We start from the raw sequence: 23,301 nt of genomic DNA on the forward strand, positions 1-23,301 counted from the left end.
CAGGCACAGGCATGGGCAGGCACAGGCGCAGGCAGGCACTGGTGGACACGGGCACAGGTGGGCACAGGCACGGGCATGCACAGGCGCAGGCAGGCACGGGCGGGCACAGGCAGAGGCGGGCACAGGCAGGCGCGGGCACAGGCAGGCGCAGGCACAAGGCGGGCACAGGCGCGGGCAGGCGCAGGCGGGCGCTGCCGCCAGGAGGTGGCGCGCTGCCGCCGCCGGTGCCGGTGCCCGAGGCCGCGGGGGCTGCCGCCGGCGCTGCTGAGTCAGGGCAGGAGCCCCGGCCCCCACCCGCTATTTATACTCCCGCCACGTGACCGGGGGCGTCCCGCCGCCAGCTCACTTTTTCCAGGCGCCCGGTTAGCGCAGCACGCCTCGCTCTCCCGTGGGAGCCTGCGGAGGATGCGTGGGACGCTGGATCTGAAACCTGCCCCGTTTCCCCGCGCTCTTCCCCATCCGCCAGCCGCCCCTGCTCCAGGTTTCTTCGATCCCTGCGCTGCCTGCAGGCAGGGAATCTTCCCGTTATTTCTGCTCCCAGCTCACCTGGAGCTGCGCCAACGCTTCTTAATATAGACTGAGGCACGACCGTCTGGTAAAGATCTTCTGCCTCTGCAGATCTGTTTTCAGTTTTCTTTTGCAAACAGAAAGATGTGCTGCGAGGCTGCAAGCTTTCCAATCAGGAACAGGGTTTTGAAGTTTTGGCACATACAGAAAAAAGGCCAAAACTTTTCATGTGAAACTGCATTATGCAATCAAATTGTCTCAAATCTCATCTCCGTTTATAATCACTTATGAATAAAAATTACACTCAGCAATCGGTGAAATCATCCACTCAATTGATGCGGGTGCGCTGTGCAAAAACAGGGCTGGCCTGGGTGTGTGTGTGAGCTGAATGCATGGACACAAAGCCAATGCAAAGGCGGGTATGCACAAAAAATGGCAGAATGCATACAAGCAAAGACAAATGGAGGCTTGATTTGGGAAAAAAAAATACCATTCCTTTTAATTTCTTTTTAAATATAAACATATGCCTATAAACTTTCTATGAAAACTGCATCAAACATACATATACCTGAGTTGTTTTGACCCCACATGACTGACTGAAAACACATAATCGGTTTTAAGATGCGAGTCATAAAACCATAAATATCATGACACCTAAACCAGTGGAATAATAAGTATAGGGTACAGCTAAGTGCATTGGCTCCTAATGCAAGTTTCACAACATTCTGGGCATTCCTGAAAAACAACAAGGTAAGCTGCATTCTAAAAATACCTCAAGCGCAGATATTTTCTACCAACACATCATCAGTCTGATGTCCTTCTGAAAAGAATATGGACTCACACCATTTCAAAGGAAAACCACATCATTTCATCTTGGGAGGAAGGAAACTTACCTCCACTCCGCCTTGTTATGCAGGAATGAGTTACACTGGTCTGGAAGGCTGCTGTCATTTGACATAGATTCCAGGATTGAAATGATTTGCTTGAAAGACGGCCTTTTCTGAAGACAAAACGACAACAACAAACAAACAAAAACAAAACACAGCATTTGCATTCACATACAACTACTACTGCGTAAAATTATTTGCAGGATTTTTTCAATAGAAAGACTGCAAGCAACAGAAATTGGGATGCTGTTTTCTGAACACAGCATCCTACAAGACAACTAAATTTGTAAATGGGGTTTTTTTTTGTTCTTCCCACTGAAGAAGAGGTCAGTGTGGGAAGAGTCACATAAGCTAGTAGGGCTCAAGCCTTAGCTCCGTCTCCTCCCATACTCCTCTTCCGGTAAAACCTTTTGGTACTCAATAAGAGCATTATACAACATTAGTAGAATCAATAACCATCAAGATTCTTAATTCTGAACAATAAAGTTTTCCTCAAGCTAAGAAGGAAAATCTTGCCAGAAGGAGAAGGCTGGACTCATTAGCAATGGGTAATTAGACAGATGCCCTTTTACAGGCAGTAACCCAAACTCTTTAATGTGTGAATAAGTTACTTAGCTGCCCAACAAAAATGGGTTTCTGTCTGCGGTTCCCCCCTTGCAGAAGACAGACTTTCCAGATAAACCTCTCACTTTGCCACCTCAGCAGCAGCTGGGGAAGGAGGGAAGACTGAGGCTAGAGCCGGGTGTCTCGACTGGCAGCCAAGCTCATGCCAGTGTTCTCTTCTGTCCTGGGCTCATTTACTGAACTTTTGGTTCCAGTGCTCTCCATCCAGCACCCACTGCGCTCACTAGTCACGGAAAGCTGTTAAAACTTTTCTGTATTTTCTACTTTCCCCTTAGTCCCAAAAGGAAGCTATGAAGTAGGATAATAACTGAAAAAGCCACAGTTAGATGTTTCTTGAAAGAGCACTGACTCTGTTAGTCTGTTTGACAGACCCCAGACAAGGTTGAGACAAAAGGTTGAAACAAAACGTAGATACATAATAAGGGGATGATGCACATTCTCTCTCTATCGTGCCTGTAATTATACCATTTCTGCTAAAATTACAGATGCTGCAATTAAAACGTGCATTTTAATTCGGGAGCACAAAAACAATTAGGAACAATGCTGAGGTGTCTCTCCCAGGAAGATCCAAGTGATTTCCACATTATAAAAGAACGACAATTTCTTTCTTTTAAATGTCAAACAGCATGAAAAAGTGTCAAATGCATAACAAAAAAAGAGACAAGCTCTCTTATACTGTAATGCTGCACTATCTGGCTGTAACTGGAGGCTTTGTCTGTCACTTTTTGGTCCATCTCTGTGATTTCAGGCAACAGGCAGTTGGATGAGCTATGCAGATTTTCTTTGCAACGGTGCCTGTCGCATCCACCATGTACTTATAGTTTGGCCCCCAGCCCAGCGTCCATGGAGTGGCAACCTGGGCGCATACAAGCAGCACGGCAGCAGGTGCCTATTCAGCTGCACATTGCTTGCACTTGTTGATAAAAGTCCCAGTGTGGAAACCCAGTCAGGTCCCCCCTGCATTTACAGGGGGGCTGGAGGAGGCAGCAATCCTCCCCCTACATGCATGGTGCTGCTGGACCTGCCACAGCTGAGCAGACCCTCTGAACATGTCCTGGAAGAGCATGAACCTCCCCAGTCAGGGAGTGTGCCGTGCCAGGGGCGCAAAGCACAATATTCACCCTGACACCAACCAGGACGCACAACTCTGGTGCAGCTTTAGGGCAGGAGAACTTCTCAGCAGCCCTCGCACCCTTCTTGCTGCTACAGCTGCACCTCTTGTAACCAACCTAGCAGTGGCTGTGAAATGCTGAGGGGATTCAAGAGCCTCCCAAATGGTGAAGAAGTTGCCAGACACGATCATGGCTCCCCACCAATACACCAGGGTACTGTCTCTGCTACGTACTGTCCAACAGACTGGCAGGTGTGTAATATGCCTGTACTAAACTGATTTTGTTTTCAGGAAGAGATGAAGGGCAAACATCCCCATGTTGCATTAATTACAGTTTTTTATGGCTTATTTAGATTTCTTTTACAAAGCACTTTTGAGGAGTTTTGCTTGCTCCTTCTTTCTCGGGGGTATACTGGGAGGTACAGGGCAGGGCTGACACCACATAAGCACAGTCAACATTACTATCAGGTCTGCCTGGAGTAACTGGAGTGGAAATGGTGACAGAGAACAGGACTTTTACTAAGGGTGGGTGAAAGCACCAACTGACTGATTTGGGAGGAGCAGCACTCTTTGGGTCCTATGCTGCAGGCAAAGGAGCTGTTGAGTTGCACAACTGGAGCTGCAGCAAACGCACAGTCACACAGTGCTGACAGAGCTTGGACATCTCTGGCTGTGCGATTTCTGTGAACAGCCACGAGCTACCCTGCTACCTTTGTAGCTGCCAGATTTACAAGTACCAGTTTCCTGGGAGGCAAAGCTGACAGGAAGACACAAGTCTACACTGCCATGTGGGTTTTGTTGGTTTCTTCACCCTAGGCAAGGATGATTTCTGATTTAATAAATGCACTGTAAGTGCAGACTGATACCTTGGTTAAAACTGGCAAGAAAGGATTGATGAAATTGGGAGCCCAAGCTGAGAAGCCTTTTTTTTTAAAAAAAAAAAAAAAAAAAAAAGAAAGTCTTATTTTCAGTGGATGACTGCTTAGCACTCTCTAGACAGTCAGGCATCTCAAGTCAGTCCTTGTAAGAGATTCTTAAAATACCAAGGCATGAGTCGCCTTTGAAAACTGCTTCCCTTTATATCTGTGATGTCTCTCACAAAAATCTTTAAAATATATGCCCCTCCAGCAATAATTCTGGCTGCTGTTCCATTCAATATTTCCTACTAAACAGGTCTGCATAAAAACAGGATATTTAATCCATATGGCTTTCCTTTCTTGCTGCTTCTCTGTTTCCAGGTTTCTGATTTCCATTAAAATATTCACTAATATATAAACATCTTTGATGTTAAAGTGGGGATAAACTGAAGGAACAGATGAAATGAGAAAGAACCACTCACCTGTGTTTCAAAAGCAAGTATCCCCAGTAACAAAAGGCCTCAGTGATGAGCAACCTTGTTTGTACCATTATGTAGTACCCAAGCAAAAGCAGCTTGTTTGGTAGAGATTTTAACATGTGGAAGTAATTATATAAGATACGTAGTTAAACAGAGATTGTTCTTGAATAATTACTGACTTAAAATAATTAGTAATTAACATTTTAGTAAAATGTTTTGAACCCACTAGGGACTGTTTGTTTCAACTAGCACAGTTTAAACTGTATAAAGATTACCATTACGAATATCATGTGGAGCAATGCACTAGGGACATTTTTCTCCATATATGAAGAAATTCTTAAGAATTCAAAGCAAAGTTAGTAACTATCCATTTCCTATGAGGAAGTTACAGTATGAGCCATGTCTGATACTCCAGCTGCTTTGCAGCAGCTCTCCAAGTGTATTCCTTATCCCCACAGTAAATGCACATTCCTATTTTCTCAGGGGTAAGCCACCCAAAGACACCTCATGCCTTCTGTGGGCTAAAAGTGTGCACCTCAGCGATTGCTTTTGAGCAGCTGGCATCCTCAAGCTCACCCCCGCTTGACCTTCAGTAACTTGTTCATGCACTGACTATCTGATTTTCTAAAGCTAATCCTTGCTAAAAGGGAACGTTACACAGAGCAGTATTTTAGAGGAGTGTGCTCCATCTTTTGGCTCATGCAGGCCACACAGCCTTTTATCAAGGCATTTTGAGAGCTTTAAGTAGTGATCCTTTCCCAACATGTGACTGAATAAGTCGGTCACATGCCCAAACTGTGACCAGAGATTACTCCATTTCAGTCATGTGAACAAAGCATTTATAATTGCTTAACAGAAGAGAAGGTGCATGAAAAAAGCAGCAAAGAGGAGACTGTCAGAAAAACCCATCTAACACAAGATTCACTCTTGCACACATCAGAGACACCCCTGGGAGCACTGCTCCCAGGAACCAGCTCGCAGCCAGGTGTATTACTCAGGCAGACAGAACTCTGCCTGACGGCTGACCATCCTTCTTTTACAACATGCAGATCCCTCCCTCTCCTTGAAAAACAGCAACAGCCTTCTGGACACTTAGATATGTAGCTAAATCAAGGCAGAGTGCAAGCTCATCTAGTATGTGCTGCAATTACAGAAAAGCAGTTCCAGTAATTCTTATTCTATGGCATTTGTTAGTGATGCTGACACTTGGGAGTAGTTATTAAAGGTATTATTTCCTTTCCTTTCCTCTATATACTATACTTCCCTCTCTCAAATACCTTCATAAGCAAAGGAACTGGATACTAATCCTTGGTAATAAAGCTAGTATGCCCACAGGCTCTTTCCAGCCAGTTTTATGTACAACAGGATGGTAGCAGAGTCCATTTAAAGAATGTTAACTCCCATAATATACAAAAACTTTTACCAACTAAATACTCTCTTTAATTTCTCTTATAGTTTATTCTTGTAGGGGCAGATTAATACTGACAATAGTTTGGCTCTTTAACTTGTATGTCTACTCTGTTTTCATGGTTAAAGAGTATATTACAGTACTTCTCTTATTACAACAGAATTGTTATAAAGCTCATCATTCAAAGTCCTAAGGGAAAAGATCAGGAAAGGTTTAATGTTAATTTAGAATGCATTGCTGCCGTTTCTACCCGCATTTTACAGACTTTTTGACTATTGGAAGAAAATAGAAAAGAACAATTTTTCTCTTGCTCCAAAATGACTACACTGTTGCCATCTCACATTGTTTATGGCCATCGTCTTTAGTAGCCAGGTAAGTTAGTAGCACTCTTGATTACAAGGGAAAGAGAGACATTTAGGTATATATATGTAAACCCATTAAAAAGACAGCCCCACCTACCTTTGTGAAGAAATGTGTCTTGTCAGCATGCATCGATACTGTTAGCTGAGACTTGTCCTCCAAAGAAATGCTAACACACTTGGCAAAACAAGGCAGGAGGTGGTGGTATAGAAATCAAACACCCATTAAATTACCTTTGAATCGGCATCCCAGCATTGGTGCATCAGTTCTGCAAAACTCTGGGGACAACTGCTTGGAATGGTTAATCTCTAATGGAGAGAGAAAGTACCAGTTATTGGAAGCATTTCCCTTTAAGCCGCTACTAACAGATTTCCTATAAGAACAATGCAATCAAAAGTAGTAAAACACACTCTTCTTTCTTCTGAACACAATACAAAAACTTATTATTAAAGAAAAATCATAATTACTAACACTAGTGAGATGTACAATTAATTAATAGACCTGTAAGGAAGGAATGGAACTAATGCACAAATGCAGCTCCTTAAGAAAGCTCAGAGACAAGGAAGTAAAAATGAGACAAACAGCTTTTAATACTAAAACACAGCAGTTTGTGGAGGTTACTGCATGGTATTCTAAGATGCTTATCAAGGCAGGTATAACATACAGCCTGCCTTAATTCCTTTCTCCCACACAGATGATCCAGCTGTACAATACTATAATCACTTTTGATACAACAAATGGCTGAAATATGGATCACATTAACTCAGTGAAAAAGAGTTAAGTGAAGCTCTACATGACACAAGAGACGTTTCATGAGCCTGTGGTCAGAAGGATTAATGAGGACATGCAGATCTCAGAAAGCACTCAGAGAGCACCGTGAACTCATATAAATATTTCCTGATGACTGAAGACAGGGAGTTGTTGGTTACAGCCAGGACCACTGACTACAGAGAGTCAGTTTGAAGCTTGTCTGGTTTCCTTTGCTGAGAGTTTTAAACCATGAAAAGATTCCCTCAGCCAGTCTTAGAAGACTTTTAGTTTAAAGACTCTGCCTCCAGACTGGAAAGCCTAAAAGCAAATCCTTTCTCATATATACACACAGAGCCACTGAAGCCTCTCTGGCTGGTTAAATGTGCATCCCAACAACATTACACATATAAGGAGATCCCTCTGCTCCAGCTAAGGCCGTTAACCAACTTCACATGTTTCATACTAAATTAAAAAAACATACATAGATAAGAAACAGTTACTCAGTGAAAGTAAGTCCAAATATAAGAGGGGTCAGACTGGAAAAAGGGTTCCCTGTCCTGTAACAGGTGAGAACCAGGTATTACAGTCCTGTTCAGATCAACCTGCCAGGAAGACCCTTTCATCAGTCCAACTATTGTCATTGCAGAAGCAAAGCAGAGCAAGTTGTCTCAAACTGTACCATTGTATTACTGCAGCGTGACCTGCAAAGCCTTACAAGCCACAGCAGCCAAAGCAAGAGTTAACAAATTCTGCTGCTCCACAAGCATTTGAACACCATGAAAACTGGAAACATGAGATACAAACCCAGGGCACTGCAGGAGTATGATCATTAAAATAATGTAATACCTTAAGGTGCAAAGCTTTCTGTGCAAGAAATACACAGAAATTTGTACAATGCATAAACAAATTGTACTGGTGCTTGATCTCTGGTTGACTCATTAGCCTAAAAATACACTGGCTAGTCTTGCTGAAGTACTTGTGTGTAACCCTCACTGTTCCAGGAGGTGGAAAATCAGTTGCAATTACCATTTATGTGTGTCTCACTTATGCAGAATGTTATCTGTCATACCATACAGAGGTAGCAGGTTCCAAAAGTGTCATATTATAATAAAGATGATTATGAGATTACACCTAGCATAAGCTGAACTCTTGTGTTTTAATATTCCGTAGGAAAAAAATATGTACTTGTATAGAAATCTACTAGAAAAAAAACCCAAAACACTGTGAAATTATGCTAAGAGTTGAAAAAGACCCATACAGAATCATTCAAATCCACTTCATCTGTTGGGCTCAGACTTTGCAAAGGGGGATTTTTCACCCTACACAATTATGTTTTAGCCTCAGCCCCACACTGATTTTAACAAGAGACTTGCAGTGCAAAAAAATGAAGGACTAGCTCAACAGTGATTCAATTCTGTTGTGAACTGGAACCATGCAACCCCGTTGATGCCAACAGATTGAACTGACAGCAGAATCTGACCCTTGCACTTGCTTTGGCACACAGAAACTATGAAGAAAAGTAGCACAAGCTGACTTTTACAAGGCTTATGCTGGGCATGCTCCCTAAATGATGGCCAGAAGAAATAAAAACTATGTGAGCAAGTGTTACTGCCCTCTAAGCTCCCTGGCACCCTTCCAAAGAAGATGGTAGCAACAGGCTAGTGGCACCTGGCAGACAAACAGCTGGCTCTGAAAATGTCACCCCTTAGGTTTCCTCAGCCATGAGTCACGTAGTCGCCATATCCACATTTTGTTTGTATTGTATTTTACAGTTACTTGCTCTGGAGAACTGTAGAAAATGTGTGTTGTACCCTCTGACATCTTTCAGCGTACGACTACACCTCTTTACAACATTCCCAACGCCACTCTGAACCCCTTACATAAAACTGCACATGGTATGCACAGGAAACAAATGCTGTTGATGGAAGGCTTTATAGTTCGTCCTTCAAAATGCTGTATGAGGCTTTTCCTAAACTAGGAGAAGGAGCCTCTTTGTGCCTCCTGCTCTGATAAACACTGTAGAAGACCACATTCATAATCTTCACACTGTTAGTGCAGCATTTCCAACTAATTGGTATATCACAGCATCTCTCACCAGAATTAATCCAGTCCTCAAATAGAAGGGGGGGGAGAAAAAAAAAAAAAGAGGGGATAAAAAACACCAACAAAAAAAAAATTAAACTAAGAGGAGGAAACCTAACTCCTCTGTTTAACTCTGAAGCATTTTGAGAAACAGTTTATGTAGAATAATAGGAACCTGTATTGTACAGCCACTGCCTCGCCATTGTAATGTTTCCCAAGCTTCTGCTGTGTCTAGATAGAGGAGGTTTCATCTTTGTGGAGGATTTCCATGCTTGTCTGTGTGTGGTACAGTCACAACTTTAAATGTTTTTTAAATGTAGTTACTGTCTTTGATATCAAGGGACTATGTGTTCAGATATACGCTCACATGTCCAACTAACTGAAAGCCTCAATTTGTGTGAAGAAGAAAAGCGAGGCTGGGGACACTGTACAAACGGTGTTTACACCACTGAAGTGCTTTTGAAATGGAAAGACTCTGCATGAGGAGGCTTGCAGCTATGCCACAGCCTTGCCGATACCAGTGAGAAGCTCATCTTCAATGTAGTGTTGAACGTAGGTGGCAAAACTGTAATTTCTCTCTTTTTTTAAAACTATTTTTTCTTCTTTTATTTTTGAAATTTTCATCTAAGCGGCAGTTTCTTGTACTATAGTGACTCCTGCTGGGAGAGTTAAGTTGAAGTAGCTGAAGGTCTCTTACAGATATATCAACTCCCGGCCAGTAAAAAGATGTCCTAAACGCAGGAGATGGAGTTAAACTGTTCCCCTACCTTGGACGCAATGGCTTCTTTCATCACTAAGAACAAACCCCTAGGTTTTACAATTGAGACTGAGAAACTAGTACAGTACTTGTACAATTTTTGATCTACAGCATCACGACGTGAAGCTGCAACAATTAGATGTAAAGGGTCCATTCATGAGGAATAACATCACTTTGACCCTTTGTGTTAGCTCCTACTGCTAATCTTTCCATACGCGTGAACTTACTTTCAATTTGAAGAAGATGAAAAAGTCTTTTGCAAAACCCCAATACTGTTTTCTGATCTATGTACCTGAATGTAGAAACGTAGTCTTACCTCGTTTTTTTCCACTACAAGCCAAGCTACTTGTAATCCTTCCAAGCCTTTAAAGGGGACCTCCCTTGTTAGCATCTCCCAGAGAACCTGGAACAGAAAAAAAGAAAAGAATTTTTATTTCTGTACTTTGTATTTTAAATACATTATTAAACCTTGATATAGCACTATTCTGTATCCAATTATCAGGCAACCAGTTTCCATTTGCAGGAACTTGGACCAGTGTTTGTATGCAAGATCCTCTCACTAAATTAATTTGAATGTTTCTGCTTTTTCCTCTACAGAAAAGCAGAGATGAAAAACTGGATTGTGTGGGGTCTAATGCCTGCAATTTTGTGAGAGCCATGGAAAATGCTTTTTAGTTTCTTTGTACACTATAAAGTCCACATTTGGCAGTTGAGACTTGGGAAGACAATGAACTCCTCCTCTCCTTCTCAGTCCCAACTAGACACATCTTTGCTTTGTAGGCATTTTGCATTTAAAAATATTTCTATACGATTGCAACTATGCTTCTCAGTAGTCAGAATATGACCCAAAAGGTATTTTGCTCCTGCGATAGCCTATGAAAATACTAAACATAATTTTGCAAGTGAAACTGTAATTGTTTATCTCCAATTATGTGATTACGTTAAACTAAACATACACAGCATACAGAAAATTACTCTGTTCTCCTTGGTATCTTATAGATGCACTGTCCTTAGATATAGAAAGATCTCATAAGTTTGCATGCTTTTAGCCTTCTAATAACACAGTACCCGAGAATCTAAGCTGTTCAGTAGAAAAGAGTTTGGCATCACCAAAAAAGCTTCAAGCCAATGAATCCAACTAGTTTTTCTACCATAGGGGCTACATATTGGAACCAAATTAAGAGGCTCTTTGTACCTTCACTTGTGTATATGTTTTATTTTTCCTTGTCTTTTTTTTTTTTTTTTTTAATCAGAACCTTCATATACATAGCTTGTTACAATTATCTACATACAAACTTTTTCTTCTGCTCATATACCACGTGTAACAACAACAAAGACATCATTTACGTAGGATCTGACCAAATGCATTAAGATCTTTACGCAAGTCTCTGTATTCAAGTATCTACATCCTCACTATTTGGGTTAGTTCCCAGGCTTATTCCAGCTACATCATTTTGAACGTATTCTGGCCAACTATGAAGTTAATTAGAAAGAAAATGTGAGAATATCAGCAGATGCAGCTCAAGCAGAAACAATGCATGGAAGCAGAGTTGGGCATTTAATCAAGTGAACAGGGTAGTCCATCAATAGACCTATTTGAATGGTTCTGCTAGAGTCAGAACACTGATTAGTAAAGGTAAGGGTATCTTGGAAAAATAAGTAAAAAGAGAGTTTTCATGGGAATAAGTAATATTTGGGAAAAGCTATCACAGAGGTATTCAAAGGCACCTCAATTTGTAATTCCAATTATCACCGCTGTACTGGTAGAGAAGGAAACTTAATGGCAAGAGAAGGAAATAACTTAGCAGTCCCATATACTTCAGACAAAAAATGCAGCATACAAAACAGCCAGTTTAAAACAAAAGCCCCTGGGCCAAATCCAACATGAAGTTGAGCAGCCTTGCAGAGCCACCTCATCGGTACAGCTGTACCATGAAGCCACAGAGAAAAAACTCAAGTTTGCCCATCAGATGGAAGATGTATTTAGATACTGCTCTAAGTAAAGAACATAATGAAATACATGTTAAATGTCTCCAAGAGCCCTGAGCTGGAAAACTCTGCTACCTTTCTTTCAGAAGACTGTAAATTTTAAGGGTTGTCTCGTTTCACTCATGCATGTACATTTGTGCAGAACATTTTGCACTGAATTCCTTTATCATGACACCTTTAGTGTTTATTTCCACTGCTGGTACGGATCACTGCCTTCCTAAACTAGCAGTGCTATCATAAAACACTTCAAGACATAAAACAGAGTTCAAGAGAAAAACAACAATCTGACACAATACACCTTATTTTTACTAATAGTAGAAGAAAGTAAAAGATAGAAAAGTGGGATGTCAGAAATCCTTGTATTTATTTACACAGGTTTAGAAAATGATCTAAACCAATGCACATTCAGGCCAATGGTATACATAAAGCCTTTCCTTCCAAAGGGGACAAGTCTCTATCTTCAGTTTTATAGGACTTTCAACCCCATCTCATGGATTAGCTACCCTGAGTCATCAGCTAAGGACTGATAACTGCATTATCAGTCTTTTAAAAAGCAGCAAATGGGTTATCTTCTGCATTCCCATTTGTCTCTTCCCGTCCCCAGAGTCATTCAGCAGCAGAAAGAAAGAAGCCTGACTTACCCTGGCCTCTTTATTGTGAGATACATTCTCTTCATTTTCAGAACTGCCTCCCCAGCTCACCTCATATGGAAATCAATCTATCTTCCATTTCTGGTGTAATTTAATTGAGACTGACACGGTTCACTTCCCCTCCCATCTCTGATGGTGAGCATCACCTGCTTTCCTGATCACATCACTTCTCTGTGATGACAGACAGCAGGTGCTCACAGAGAAACAGCCAAGCTAGATATAATGATGGAAAACAAAGCAAGATCATTTAATATAGTGGTTTGTAACCTGTAGCCTCTGAAGATGTTGGGCTCTTCTCTGCATACAGAGAAACAGAAAAAGGAGAGACAAATGTATGAATGCTCATCCTATACATGAAGCTTAGAATAAGAACTATATGGTCTTCAGAAAAAGCTCACACACTTATTTCTGTAAGCTCAGCTGCGCATTTCAGTTCATATCTTCTCAACTATGTGACAACAACCAAAAGGAAAAAAACCAAAACAACAAAACGCCTACATCCCCAACCCAGTGCAAAGCTGAAGATTCAAAGTGCCATATAGGATAAGGAACATCCAAATGAGTAATTTGAGAAAAAGCAAACAGTCTGAACTTCTTCACTGAAAAAACCCAAATGTTTTCTCTTGGTAGGGAAGTGTTCACAGATGAGGGTCAGGAGCCACAATTAAGAGAAGTACAGCATGAGCAGAAAGTGTTGTACTCTTACAGGTACTGCCCTTAGGCATGAAAATTAGGTCAGTCCTCTCTGCATTGATCCAAGTGGAAGTTAAAGATCTCATAATTCTTTTCAAAAAGAGCAAGGGATAACCCCTGGAGCTGGCCAACATTCCCTCTATAAATAACATATGTCCTCATAGTTAGAGCAATGTATGAACTATTGCTAGGAGCATAACAGCTGCTACATTTAACGGCAGTCTCTATGCTACCAACAGACAATTAATGGCTTTACTCTTTTATTCTTTTAAGTGTTAAAATAATTCAGCTACATCACATAAGCTTTCTACGATTAAACACACTTATACTGATACACAAATATGCACTGCAAAAATTTTTGCCAGGGTAACACATTCTAAGCATATATCTTCATGATTTCAAAACAGCTTTTAGAGTGAACATTGTCATCCCACATACACTTTCATGTCTGGAAGAGATGCGAGGAATCATTTTTGAGCAACACAGAGCAACATATAAGTCAATTTCTGGGTTGATGACTTGCAACACTTGATATCTTGTTTAGAGTATAGGCTTGAAAATGGATAAAAATCACAGCATGGCTGAAGGGAAGTGCAAGATCTCCTGGAACATTTAACTTCAGCATTTCATGGCAGTATTATAAATTGTTTACTATATATCTCAGAGAGAATATATGGACCTCTTTAACCACCTATGAAAAGCAGGACAAGCTAATCTGAACATTAGCCATAAAGAGGGATGCAACTGTTCACAAAGAGGAAAACTCTTTACAGCGGAGGAGCAACTCTGACCGATAAGGCTGCAGAAAGCCTTTGACACTTCATGGAAAAAAGCTCTCGCACACCTTAAGCAGAATATTTAAAATCACAGAGTGGTTCGTGGAAAGAAAAGCCAGTCAGGGAAAAAAAAAAAAAAAACCAACAGCAGAAAAGAAATTAAAGAAAACCATGGGGAAGGCAACAAATATTGCAAACAGAGTATCTATTCCTAGCATCTTACTAGTTTACATTTGAAAGGATTCTGTTCTTTGTTAACAAGACTTTAACTGAAGAAAAGCAGATTTGTCTCTCTAGCACAAAAGCTGCTGGCAAGTGTTACACTTTGAAAAGGGATTTTTAAATTCTGTTTTTATAGATGATAATGATTTGAAAAGACAAAAACACCCTTTCTAAGATTTTTTGTTTTCAGTCTCCTAGCTAATTCTCTGACAGTCTTACACTTATTACTGGGAGACTCCATCTTTCAATGTTATATTCGGACAATTTCTTGCTGGAATAACCCCATTATGTCAGTAATTTCATCAACAGAGAACTTGGGCCAATGCCATTCTTCATTTCTATGCCTGTAACTCCACTCTGAAAACAATGGTGTTCCAAGACTGGAGTTATAAAAAGAAATTCATTCCTAAGTGCTTATGAATTCATAAGCTTCCACCCACAGTAGAGCACATTAGCTCAAAAACAATATATTAAAAAATGAGGGTCATGTATTATTAGGCATACTAAAGTAGCAATATACACCCGTAACCACATTAAAATATTCTGGTAACACCGAACAGTTTTCATATGGAGGGTAGTTGAGTAGTTGAGTTTTACCTCCAAGCACAGAACAGTCAAAGGACCTTTACTTTTTGGACGAGGAAAAATAAGACTGTGTGACATACTGTTCCCAAGGCTCTGGTAATACTTGACATGATAAGATACTAAACAATTTCTTACCTTCTCCCACTTCTACAATGTTCCTTAAAGTCAATTCACACCAAGATGACTACGGAAGCGGTTTGAGCTCTAAGACCATGTCTGGAATTTCTTCTCTAACCTTTCTGCTCTGTTTTGAAACGGGAATGTCTCCCTTCAGTGGATAATATGTAATTGCTTCCAGTAACACTTTACAGTAACATTTACATTTGTTAGCTTATGTTCCGTTACTGTTTTGTGACCTAGTTCAGTTAAAGCAAGCAAGGATTTTGGATCTGCCAATATAGGCTTTTTCTTCCTCCTTGCAAATCTTCAGCCTTTCATTTGTCAGCGATGCCACATCATCTCTCATCTATTTTTTCACTATGAACAACTGACTGGAAAAAGGTTAAGTCATCTTCCATTAGGACATCAGCTTAACTACGTATAGCCGTAGGTGCTAGCTTAAAACCATAGTGCCTCCCTCACATCTGTCTCCTCTCACCACTCAAAGAAAAAGAGGCAATACTTGACAGGTACTGAAAGAATTCCTCATTCTGCCACCAACCCTTGTATCCACAACCAAAAACGGTCAATACACGGCTATGCATGGAAACTACAAACCCACTTCCTTTCCCCCCCAAAGTATTCATTCCTGTTCTCTGCCAGAGAAAGGCTATGGCACTAGGCACACAACTGGTCTGACCAGTACGGCTATTTCTAGCCTGTTTTGTATTACACAGCAAAACACAGCAAAACCAAATTAGAGTTTAACTGTGGACAGAGCGAAATAATTCACATTACTGTACCTGCAAACCTGAGATTCTGATGAACTTTGATTGTTCCCCCTTCAGAAAAATGGCAAAGCAATGCTGGCCTTTTCTGTATTTTCAGATGGGACCTGTACCTCCACAAAAGGCACAGTCTCTATTCTCACAGCTAATGATAGCAGGGTCTTTTAAACGATTAAGCATGGAGAAGTGGCTAACTTTTTAATATAAAATAAGCAATGCTCCCATTTTACAGAAAGTGGAACTCTAATCATTTCATCCTGTTTACACCTATTGCAAAACAGGCTTCTCCTCTGTTCCACCAAAAAACAAAAGCAGAGGTTCGTGATGCAGATAGTTCAGTGGCTCCTCCAACCCTTCAGGCATAAGCTGAATACTTTCAGAAAAGCATGCACTTCCCACACTGGCATGCTGCTAATCTAATCAGATAAGGATCTTGCTAAACATGCAAGACATTGTTCTTCCTATAATTTTCAAACATATAATTATAAATTATGGGTCAATCTTGAAAGCAAGCATGGTATTTTTTGTCATCCTTATGTAGAATTGCTCTTGCATCTCTCTAATTCCATCACACCAGAGAACTGCTACTACACATAGGGAAATGAGAGGTACTCACTACTCCATATGAATATGTGTCGCATGTTTCAGACACTGGGAGACTTTGGATAACTTCTGGGGCCATCCATGGAAAAGTGCCCACTAATGACATGTGTGTTGTATGTGAGTGGAACCTTGAGGCACCAAAGTCACAGATCTGGCAAAAATAAATAAAAAAATAAACAGATATTAGAGTATCAACCTCATTCATTAGGCATCAAAACAAGTAGCAGCATGTCTCTACAAATAAAGTGTTCATACCTTTAACACGCCATCAGCAGCTATAACAACTGAAAATGAAAAAACAATAGGTTACAAGAATGCTATTAAAAATAAACACAACACACTTTTACAGCAAAAGACTGCTTTTTGTCAAGAAAATGATCTCATGGTGAGCCAGCACCTGAACATGCACACATGCACAATTGCCCTGGTTTCCTTGAGAAGCTTTAGAGAAGATCTGCTGACCTGCAAGCCTCTGAACAAACGCAAAACCTTTCAGGCCTTACTGAGTTCAAAGGCAGCAACACAGCTATAGATAAAACACAGATAAACTCCATTCTCCCCAATCTAGTTAGGCTTAACAAGAAGCTCTCTGAAAGTTTCATTAATAAAAAATCTTTCAAGTGAGGTGAGATCTAGACTCTTCTTAACTTATCTCCCTGTGTGCATTATTAAAATCTGTGTCCCTCCTACCCCACTACTATTACTAGTGAAAATTTCAGTTAAAAGGCAATGTTCAGCAAATTTCAGAAATGGTTGTCAACTGCCAAGTACAGACTAACCAGTGCAGCTCCACACTGAGTGCATATTACTCAACAGCATGAGTATCTATGTGTCAAACGTCAAAACAGGCCCCAGTAAAGGTAAGATTTTCAGATAAGAAATAACAGACCTTATCCAGTCTATTGTGTCTGGTGTCTGCCAGCCTTTTCTGGTACTCAACCTTTCCAAATAGAAAAAGGAAGTGAGGAGTGTCCAGGCAATGTCTGACAGCTGCTAAGCTGGGTACAATCATGGTCAGCAAGACACAACTTGAAAGAGCCCTCCACAGCGCTCTAACTGTAATGAAGCGTAGAGAGGCTCAGGATGGGGAGGAGGGAACAGGCTCTTCTGTGCCTCAACATATGTAGCTTGATGAGAGCCAAGGTGTGTGTTAGTACTGCTTGTTCACAAAGCTGAGGTATAGATTTAAAGGCTACGTTAACAGGTAACAGCAAATGCAAAGCGTTTCAGTGTTTTGCTACTTTACCATTCCTGGACTTCAGATCTCTGTGGATTACTTTGACTGGAGCTTCCATGTGTAAATAGTGCATTCCTACACAAAACAAGGGAGCAATCTAGTTAGGCAGGCTGAGTGTGGCCATCACGTATCAGCAGTCATGTGTTCTGGTTGCCATTAACTGTACTCCCTACAAGCTGGCATACCTGTATGCCATATTGATATACTGCAGGAGAAGCAAAGTTTCCCATAATCTGAGTAAAAAACACTAAGCAAAGCTCATATATCTCTCAGAGCATGTATATGGGTATTTTAATGGCTTTTAATGTCATACTTGGTTATTTTTTCTAAGGTGGTGTCCACACAGGGAAGCCAAGATACGAGTTTACTCTTTGTTCATTAGTTTACACTAATTCTTGTGCGGTCACAGAGAACACAAAAGATGAAACAGTTTGTTCTGCATTACTATATGAGGAATTTCAGTATGTTTGCTGAGAGTAAGTCCTTAGCTTTCTTAAACGTCCCAATTCCAATCAAATGTAAGGATAATTATGCACTTTACCTCATAATTACTCTATATCAGCAGAATTATCCTCTTGGGACTCAGGGGCAAACCAGAAGTAAAATTGGCTCATAGAAGCCATGTTCACTCCAGAAATTGGCTTCCTAATAACCCAGGAACGTATTAAAAAGCACAGTGAATAGGGTTTGCTTTTTTTATGTACATTTGGTTAGTTTGGGTTTTTTTTCTTGATTTGAATAAGAAAGTATATGAAGTCAGAAAAGCCTTCCTAAGGAAAGCATCTCCAGCTGTACACTTTGCTGCCTGTGTAGGACAGTAATGCACCGCTTCTCTTGCTTACCTTTAGCTATGTCAGTTGCCCAGGTCATGATATGATCCATATCCATCTCTTCACTTTTGTTACTATTAATGTAATCAAACAGTGAGCCAGCAGAAGCATACTCTGTTAAAAAACAACAACAAACTCACTCACATGACATTTTAAAACACTGCATCTAAACTGAAAGATCTAATGGAAACTCTGCCAGTTCAGAAAGCAGTCAGCCTCTGGCTTAATGACAAAGAATTTGGGTTCAGCAGTTAATATTATTATTACAGTAGTAGAAGAGTCATAGTCTGTTCTGATTATCCCAACACAGATATAATCTACTGCTACGGGTAAACAAACAAACAAAAAAGGTACAATTATGTATAACAATAGGCATTAAAATGAAAAGGCATTAGAAAGGTCGGGTGTCTAGAAAGCTCAGGCAAAGCAATTCAAATTCCAGAGCAAAAAGTTCTGGATGCTCCTTGTTCAGGATCAACAGACCTTTTTCTTAACTTCTCTCAAGTACACCTACAGAAACCCACAGCAGGACTACATGGATATAAACAAGGGATTTTTTGGCCTGTTGGTGTTTGCAAGTGTGGCAGATGGAATCCAGCCCAACTGTCAGAGCTCATGGGGCTGAGAGCTGGAATAACAAGCTAGTTACACCTACATGCATTTGGGTGTGAAACTGGAGACAACTAAAACCTCCATAACACCACTTTCATATAAACTGAACTTCTGGCATATCTAAACTTGCTGCTCCTGATCAGAAGAACAGTTAATGGATGAGAATTTTGTGGTATCAAAACCTGTTTCCAAAGACAAGAGGATACGCCCCACTGGTGAGCAGTACTGCATATAAATCATGCCCCATAACAAAGGATGATTTATTTTTTATTTTTTTTTTAAACTAGGTGTTATATATGTAATATTCTGTTAGGAAGAAAAGGTTTGCAAGCAGAAAGGGAAATTAAAATTTTATTTTCCTATTTCCATGGAGGAAGAGAGTAGCAGATCAAATCATTTGTTCATGAAAAACATGGAATGATGAAACTAGAGATCTGACCCTGAGGTAAGCAGGCCAGATTTCCATGTGCTGCAGGTCACGTTCAGCAATCTAAAGGCTGTAGCTCCTCTGCTTAGTATTTATTAAATAAGCTTTATGCTTGTTTAGTATTCATTCATGTTTCACCGAAAAAACAAGAGAAGGTTGGTCAGTTGAAGCAGCTGACACGTTTTCTTCTATCTGGTGGCCAAGACAGAGTGGGCACATGCCACCCAGTGTAGCCCATATAGCACAAAGACCAGGGGGATGCAAGAAGCAACTTTAAGTTTTCATCAGTCTCTCCCAAGGGTATTCGGCATGCTTCTCAGGCAGAATTTAACACCTATTTGCGAGACTCCCAAAATCTTCATACCTAAGGTGGCAAAGCAGCTGGCATTTGAAATGCTCAATTTCAGCTATTTCAAAGCAGCCACAAAATCATTCCCTCTAAGAGTACATCAAATATATCCAAATTGTGGTTAATAATATTAATGAATGATACGTGACAGACTAAATGCATAAAAAATAAACATTGGTCCTTATCAAGGAAATCAAAACCATTGGGAGATTGCTGCGTGGGGCAGGAAGCTCTGGGACAAAACTGCTCTGCAGCCTAGAACATGGTAGGTCATATGAGAAGATTCTGGCGCTAAAAGGAAGGAAAGAGGGAGAAAACTGGAACTCCCTTGAAAGTAAACACTCAAGTGGCAAGTTAGGTTCAGGACCTGCTGCTGAAAGGAGCCACTGCAGGAGACAGAAATGTTGCTTCTGATGTCACCAAAAGAGGAGTAAGCTGCTGACCTGCACATTTCCTCAATTAAAACATGAGCTTTTTTTACCCATGATGTCATCATCTGTCTTATAAATGGATTCTTCAGGAATAGGTTGGCTGCACGCTTTGCATGCCTTTACAATGCATAACTTGAGCTACCAGGGTCAGGGACAACGCAGCTCCCCGAGCCCTTTGCCACTCTGTGTGAACAGAGGCAAGCAAGTGTCAATCAACAAAGCTCAATCCTTTAGTATTTCTTCCATGTATTTATTGTGCCACAGGTTTTTACTAGGAGCCTACAGATTTGGAAATCATATCACGACAATAATTTTCTGTCAATAACGGAAAAGAGGTATTTGCTTTAGAAAGAAATGCTCTGAATGCCTGACTGGACCCACCCTGCGATGGGCTGTGGGATGCACCACACGCTTCTGTGCAGACAGGGGTCACAGGCTCTGAAAACCTTTTGGGAGGTGGCAGCTGCGGTCAAAAACCAGATCTGAAAGCTAGACATCAAGACCGCTGTTGACAGAGACAGCCAGTCACACCTAGAATGACGTGATCCACGTTAGCAGCTCACCAGGCAGGATGATCAGTTAGAACACTGACATACATCCCAGCAGGGAAACGTGTTTTGACTGCAGATGCAGCCTTTCGCAGAGAACTCTCTGACAGTCCCACGCAAGCTGTTATGGGCAGTGAACGCTTGGTACATGCCAATGCTTGGCTGAATGCCCTCTCATCTCCATCACTCTGAAGAAATATTAGTTCCTCGGGATTTCTTCTTGTTTGGGATTTTCCCTTGTAAGAAATGGATCTCTGACTAAACATGGGATTAAGTCTGCAACACTGAAGGCCATCCAGAAGATCATGGAGTGAAAAACTTTCTAAAAGGTCTTTCAAGTGCAATTAACATTTCTTCTCTCAGTAGCCATTCTCTCATTTGAAAATAGTGTGGGAAAACAGAGCCTTGCTTCCCTTCCAACCCACGGGACTGCAGTCTCCTTGGAAGCTGCAGGGAGAACCAATGCAGTTTGTTAAAGCTTTTTTCTTTAGCCAGGGTGGAATCAGAGCTCCCCAAGTAACAAAGTGGTTGGACTACACAGCATAGTCTTTTTCTCACAGATGGTTAGAGTCCCCATTCCCAATGACATAATGAACTACTTCAGCGGCTTTCTGTCCTGTGACTGGCAAGCAGCAGGTCAAATGTCTTTTGAACGTTAACCTTCTGTGAGACCAAACTGAGGCCTTTCTGACACAGACATCACCCTGCGTTGTTGATTACATATCTCCTTTGTTACTCTGCTTGCTGGTCGACACTTATTACTCTTATGTTATAAATTATAGTAAAATTACATTACTTGATTTACTAGCTTTATAAAATTTTTAGTGCTTTGAGAAGGTATTCAAGTTCCTGCCTATATGCTGTCACTAGTGCATCCTCTGAGTGGCATAGACTGTGGTCACCTATGCCCCTCTGGAGTACTGGTTGCAACACTGTGACCTCCAGTAGGCTGATGCTCCGTAAGTAAAGCTCCCCATGATCTGAACAGCGCAGTATTGCAGATGTGCTCCCACCGGATTACACTGCCATCTACTGTGATAATTGGATGTCTAAGAGACAGGTAGAAATAACTGAATTTTCACAGATTCTCTCCATCCGAGAACCAGTAAAAACCTGAATGGCAGTGTTTCAAACTGGTATTACACTGTGCCACGTGCAAAGACTACTCTTCACATAACACTCTTTGAAGTGTTACAGACATGCCAAAACATGTCTCCTAATCCACGCTTTCATGGTTTTTACCTCTCCAAACGTGTTTCAGCAGATGGTAGATTTCTTTGCTTAGGGTTTATTTTCTACTGCTATCTTACCTAGTTTCTCCCACACAGGAAAGGGACTAATTACATTATCTGTTATGTAATTTTGTATCTGGACCAACTCCCAAGGGAGCTTAAAACGGTGATAGAAGAAAATACACCAAACCCACTCAAACTCCAAAGATCCCAAAACCCAACAAAACCACAAAAGCCAACCTCTGCATAATTCCGAGAACATGAGAACGAATGAAGCCTAGTTTCCAGTTGAATAAATGGAGTTGTCTTATGGTGTCTAATAAACCACTATTTCAAGCTCTTCCCACAGCTGGGAAGTTGCCAGTGCAGATTCTCCTATTTTCAATACAGGCAGAACTCACTGTGCACCTTTGCTCTAAGCAGACTCTCAAGCCTTTCCTTTTTACAAAACATGCCAGAACTTTGTATCATGAGAACCTCTACTTCTGTCACACGTCAGTTAAAATGGAAAATCAATTTACAGAACAGGGTAAGAGAACATAGTAAAAGCTTCTATTTGAAGGAGTGCTGAGTTTGTGTATGAAGACAACCCCAGGCTCCAACTGTCTCTGTGCTGCTACCAGCCACGCTCCCAGCCTGGTTCCCACCTCCAGCACTCCAACTTACATTGAGGCAGGTGGTGCTGAGCACTCTAACGTCCAAAGAAGGACAGAGCAATTAGCAAAACACTGAAATTGGGTAAAGCCAATACCTTCTAACACTGGAGTTCTACAAAATTGAAACAAAGGTCAGACAAAAATCCTTACCTGTAACTATGCCATAATTTGGAGGTTCAATGACAGCTCCATAGAACTGAATGATGTTTTTGTGACTGAGGACACTGAGTATTTCTGCCTGTTGAAAACAAACGAACAAGTTAGACAATTAAGAATGGGACATTTACTACAATAGTTGATTTTATACCCAAGCAGGTATACACACACACACACACACATATATAAAACATACATATAAACACACACATGTATCTAGGAAAAATTGTTCACAAATGCTTGGCATTTGAAAACATCCTGAGAGAGTTTGGCAAAAAAAAATAAAAAAAAACCCCAACTATTCTTTTATGGCCAAGGCACAGATGTAGAAGCTAAGTCTTTGGAAAAACTGAAGGCCTTGGAAAACTTTGTTCAAAAGAAGGATCTGCAATTTTTGGCAGAGTTGCAGCAGCCCTATCCAGAATTTGTGTTTATGCACAAAGTACTACGGGTTCAGCAAGTCCAGCACTTCAGGCTGTGAGAGCATACCATGCACACGCAGTTCCATCCAATATTTACTGGAAACGTGGAGTTTCCAGGCATGCGCTGTAGGGTTTGATGGAATACACACAGCAAGCAAGCTTGAGAGTGCCAAA

General features: G+C 41.0%; 1 protein-coding gene across 4 annotated transcripts in view; it reads right to left on the reverse strand.

Annotated features, from left to right (window-relative positions):
- MAP3K20 (mitogen-activated protein kinase kinase kinase 20) overlaps window positions 1-23,301 on the reverse strand; it is a 94,229-nt gene that overhangs the window by 39,952 nt on the left and 30,976 nt on the right. For all 4 annotated transcript variants that reach the window (XM_056348185.1, XM_056348187.1, XM_056348184.1 and 1 more), the window contains 8 exons: window positions 22,700-22,787; window positions 18,307-18,408; window positions 17,474-17,539; window positions 16,483-16,511; window positions 16,241-16,378; window positions 10,139-10,225; window positions 6,467-6,541; window positions 1,401-1,507 (listed from right to left, as the gene is read on the reverse strand). In XM_056348185.1, coding sequence (XP_056204160.1) covers window positions 1,401-1,507; window positions 6,467-6,541; window positions 10,139-10,225; window positions 16,241-16,378; window positions 16,483-16,511; window positions 17,474-17,539; window positions 18,307-18,408; window positions 22,700-22,787 — 692 coding nt within the window. The remainder of the gene's footprint in view (window positions 1-1,400; window positions 1,508-6,466; window positions 6,542-10,138; window positions 10,226-16,240; window positions 16,379-16,482; window positions 16,512-17,473; window positions 17,540-18,306; window positions 18,409-22,699; window positions 22,788-23,301) is intronic.

This window comes from Falco biarmicus, chromosome 8 (genome assembly GCF_023638135.1).
Source record: "Falco biarmicus isolate bFalBia1 chromosome 8, bFalBia1.pri, whole genome shotgun sequence".
In the NCBI taxonomy this organism is placed as follows: Eukaryota; Metazoa; Chordata; class Aves; order Falconiformes; family Falconidae; genus Falco; species Falco biarmicus.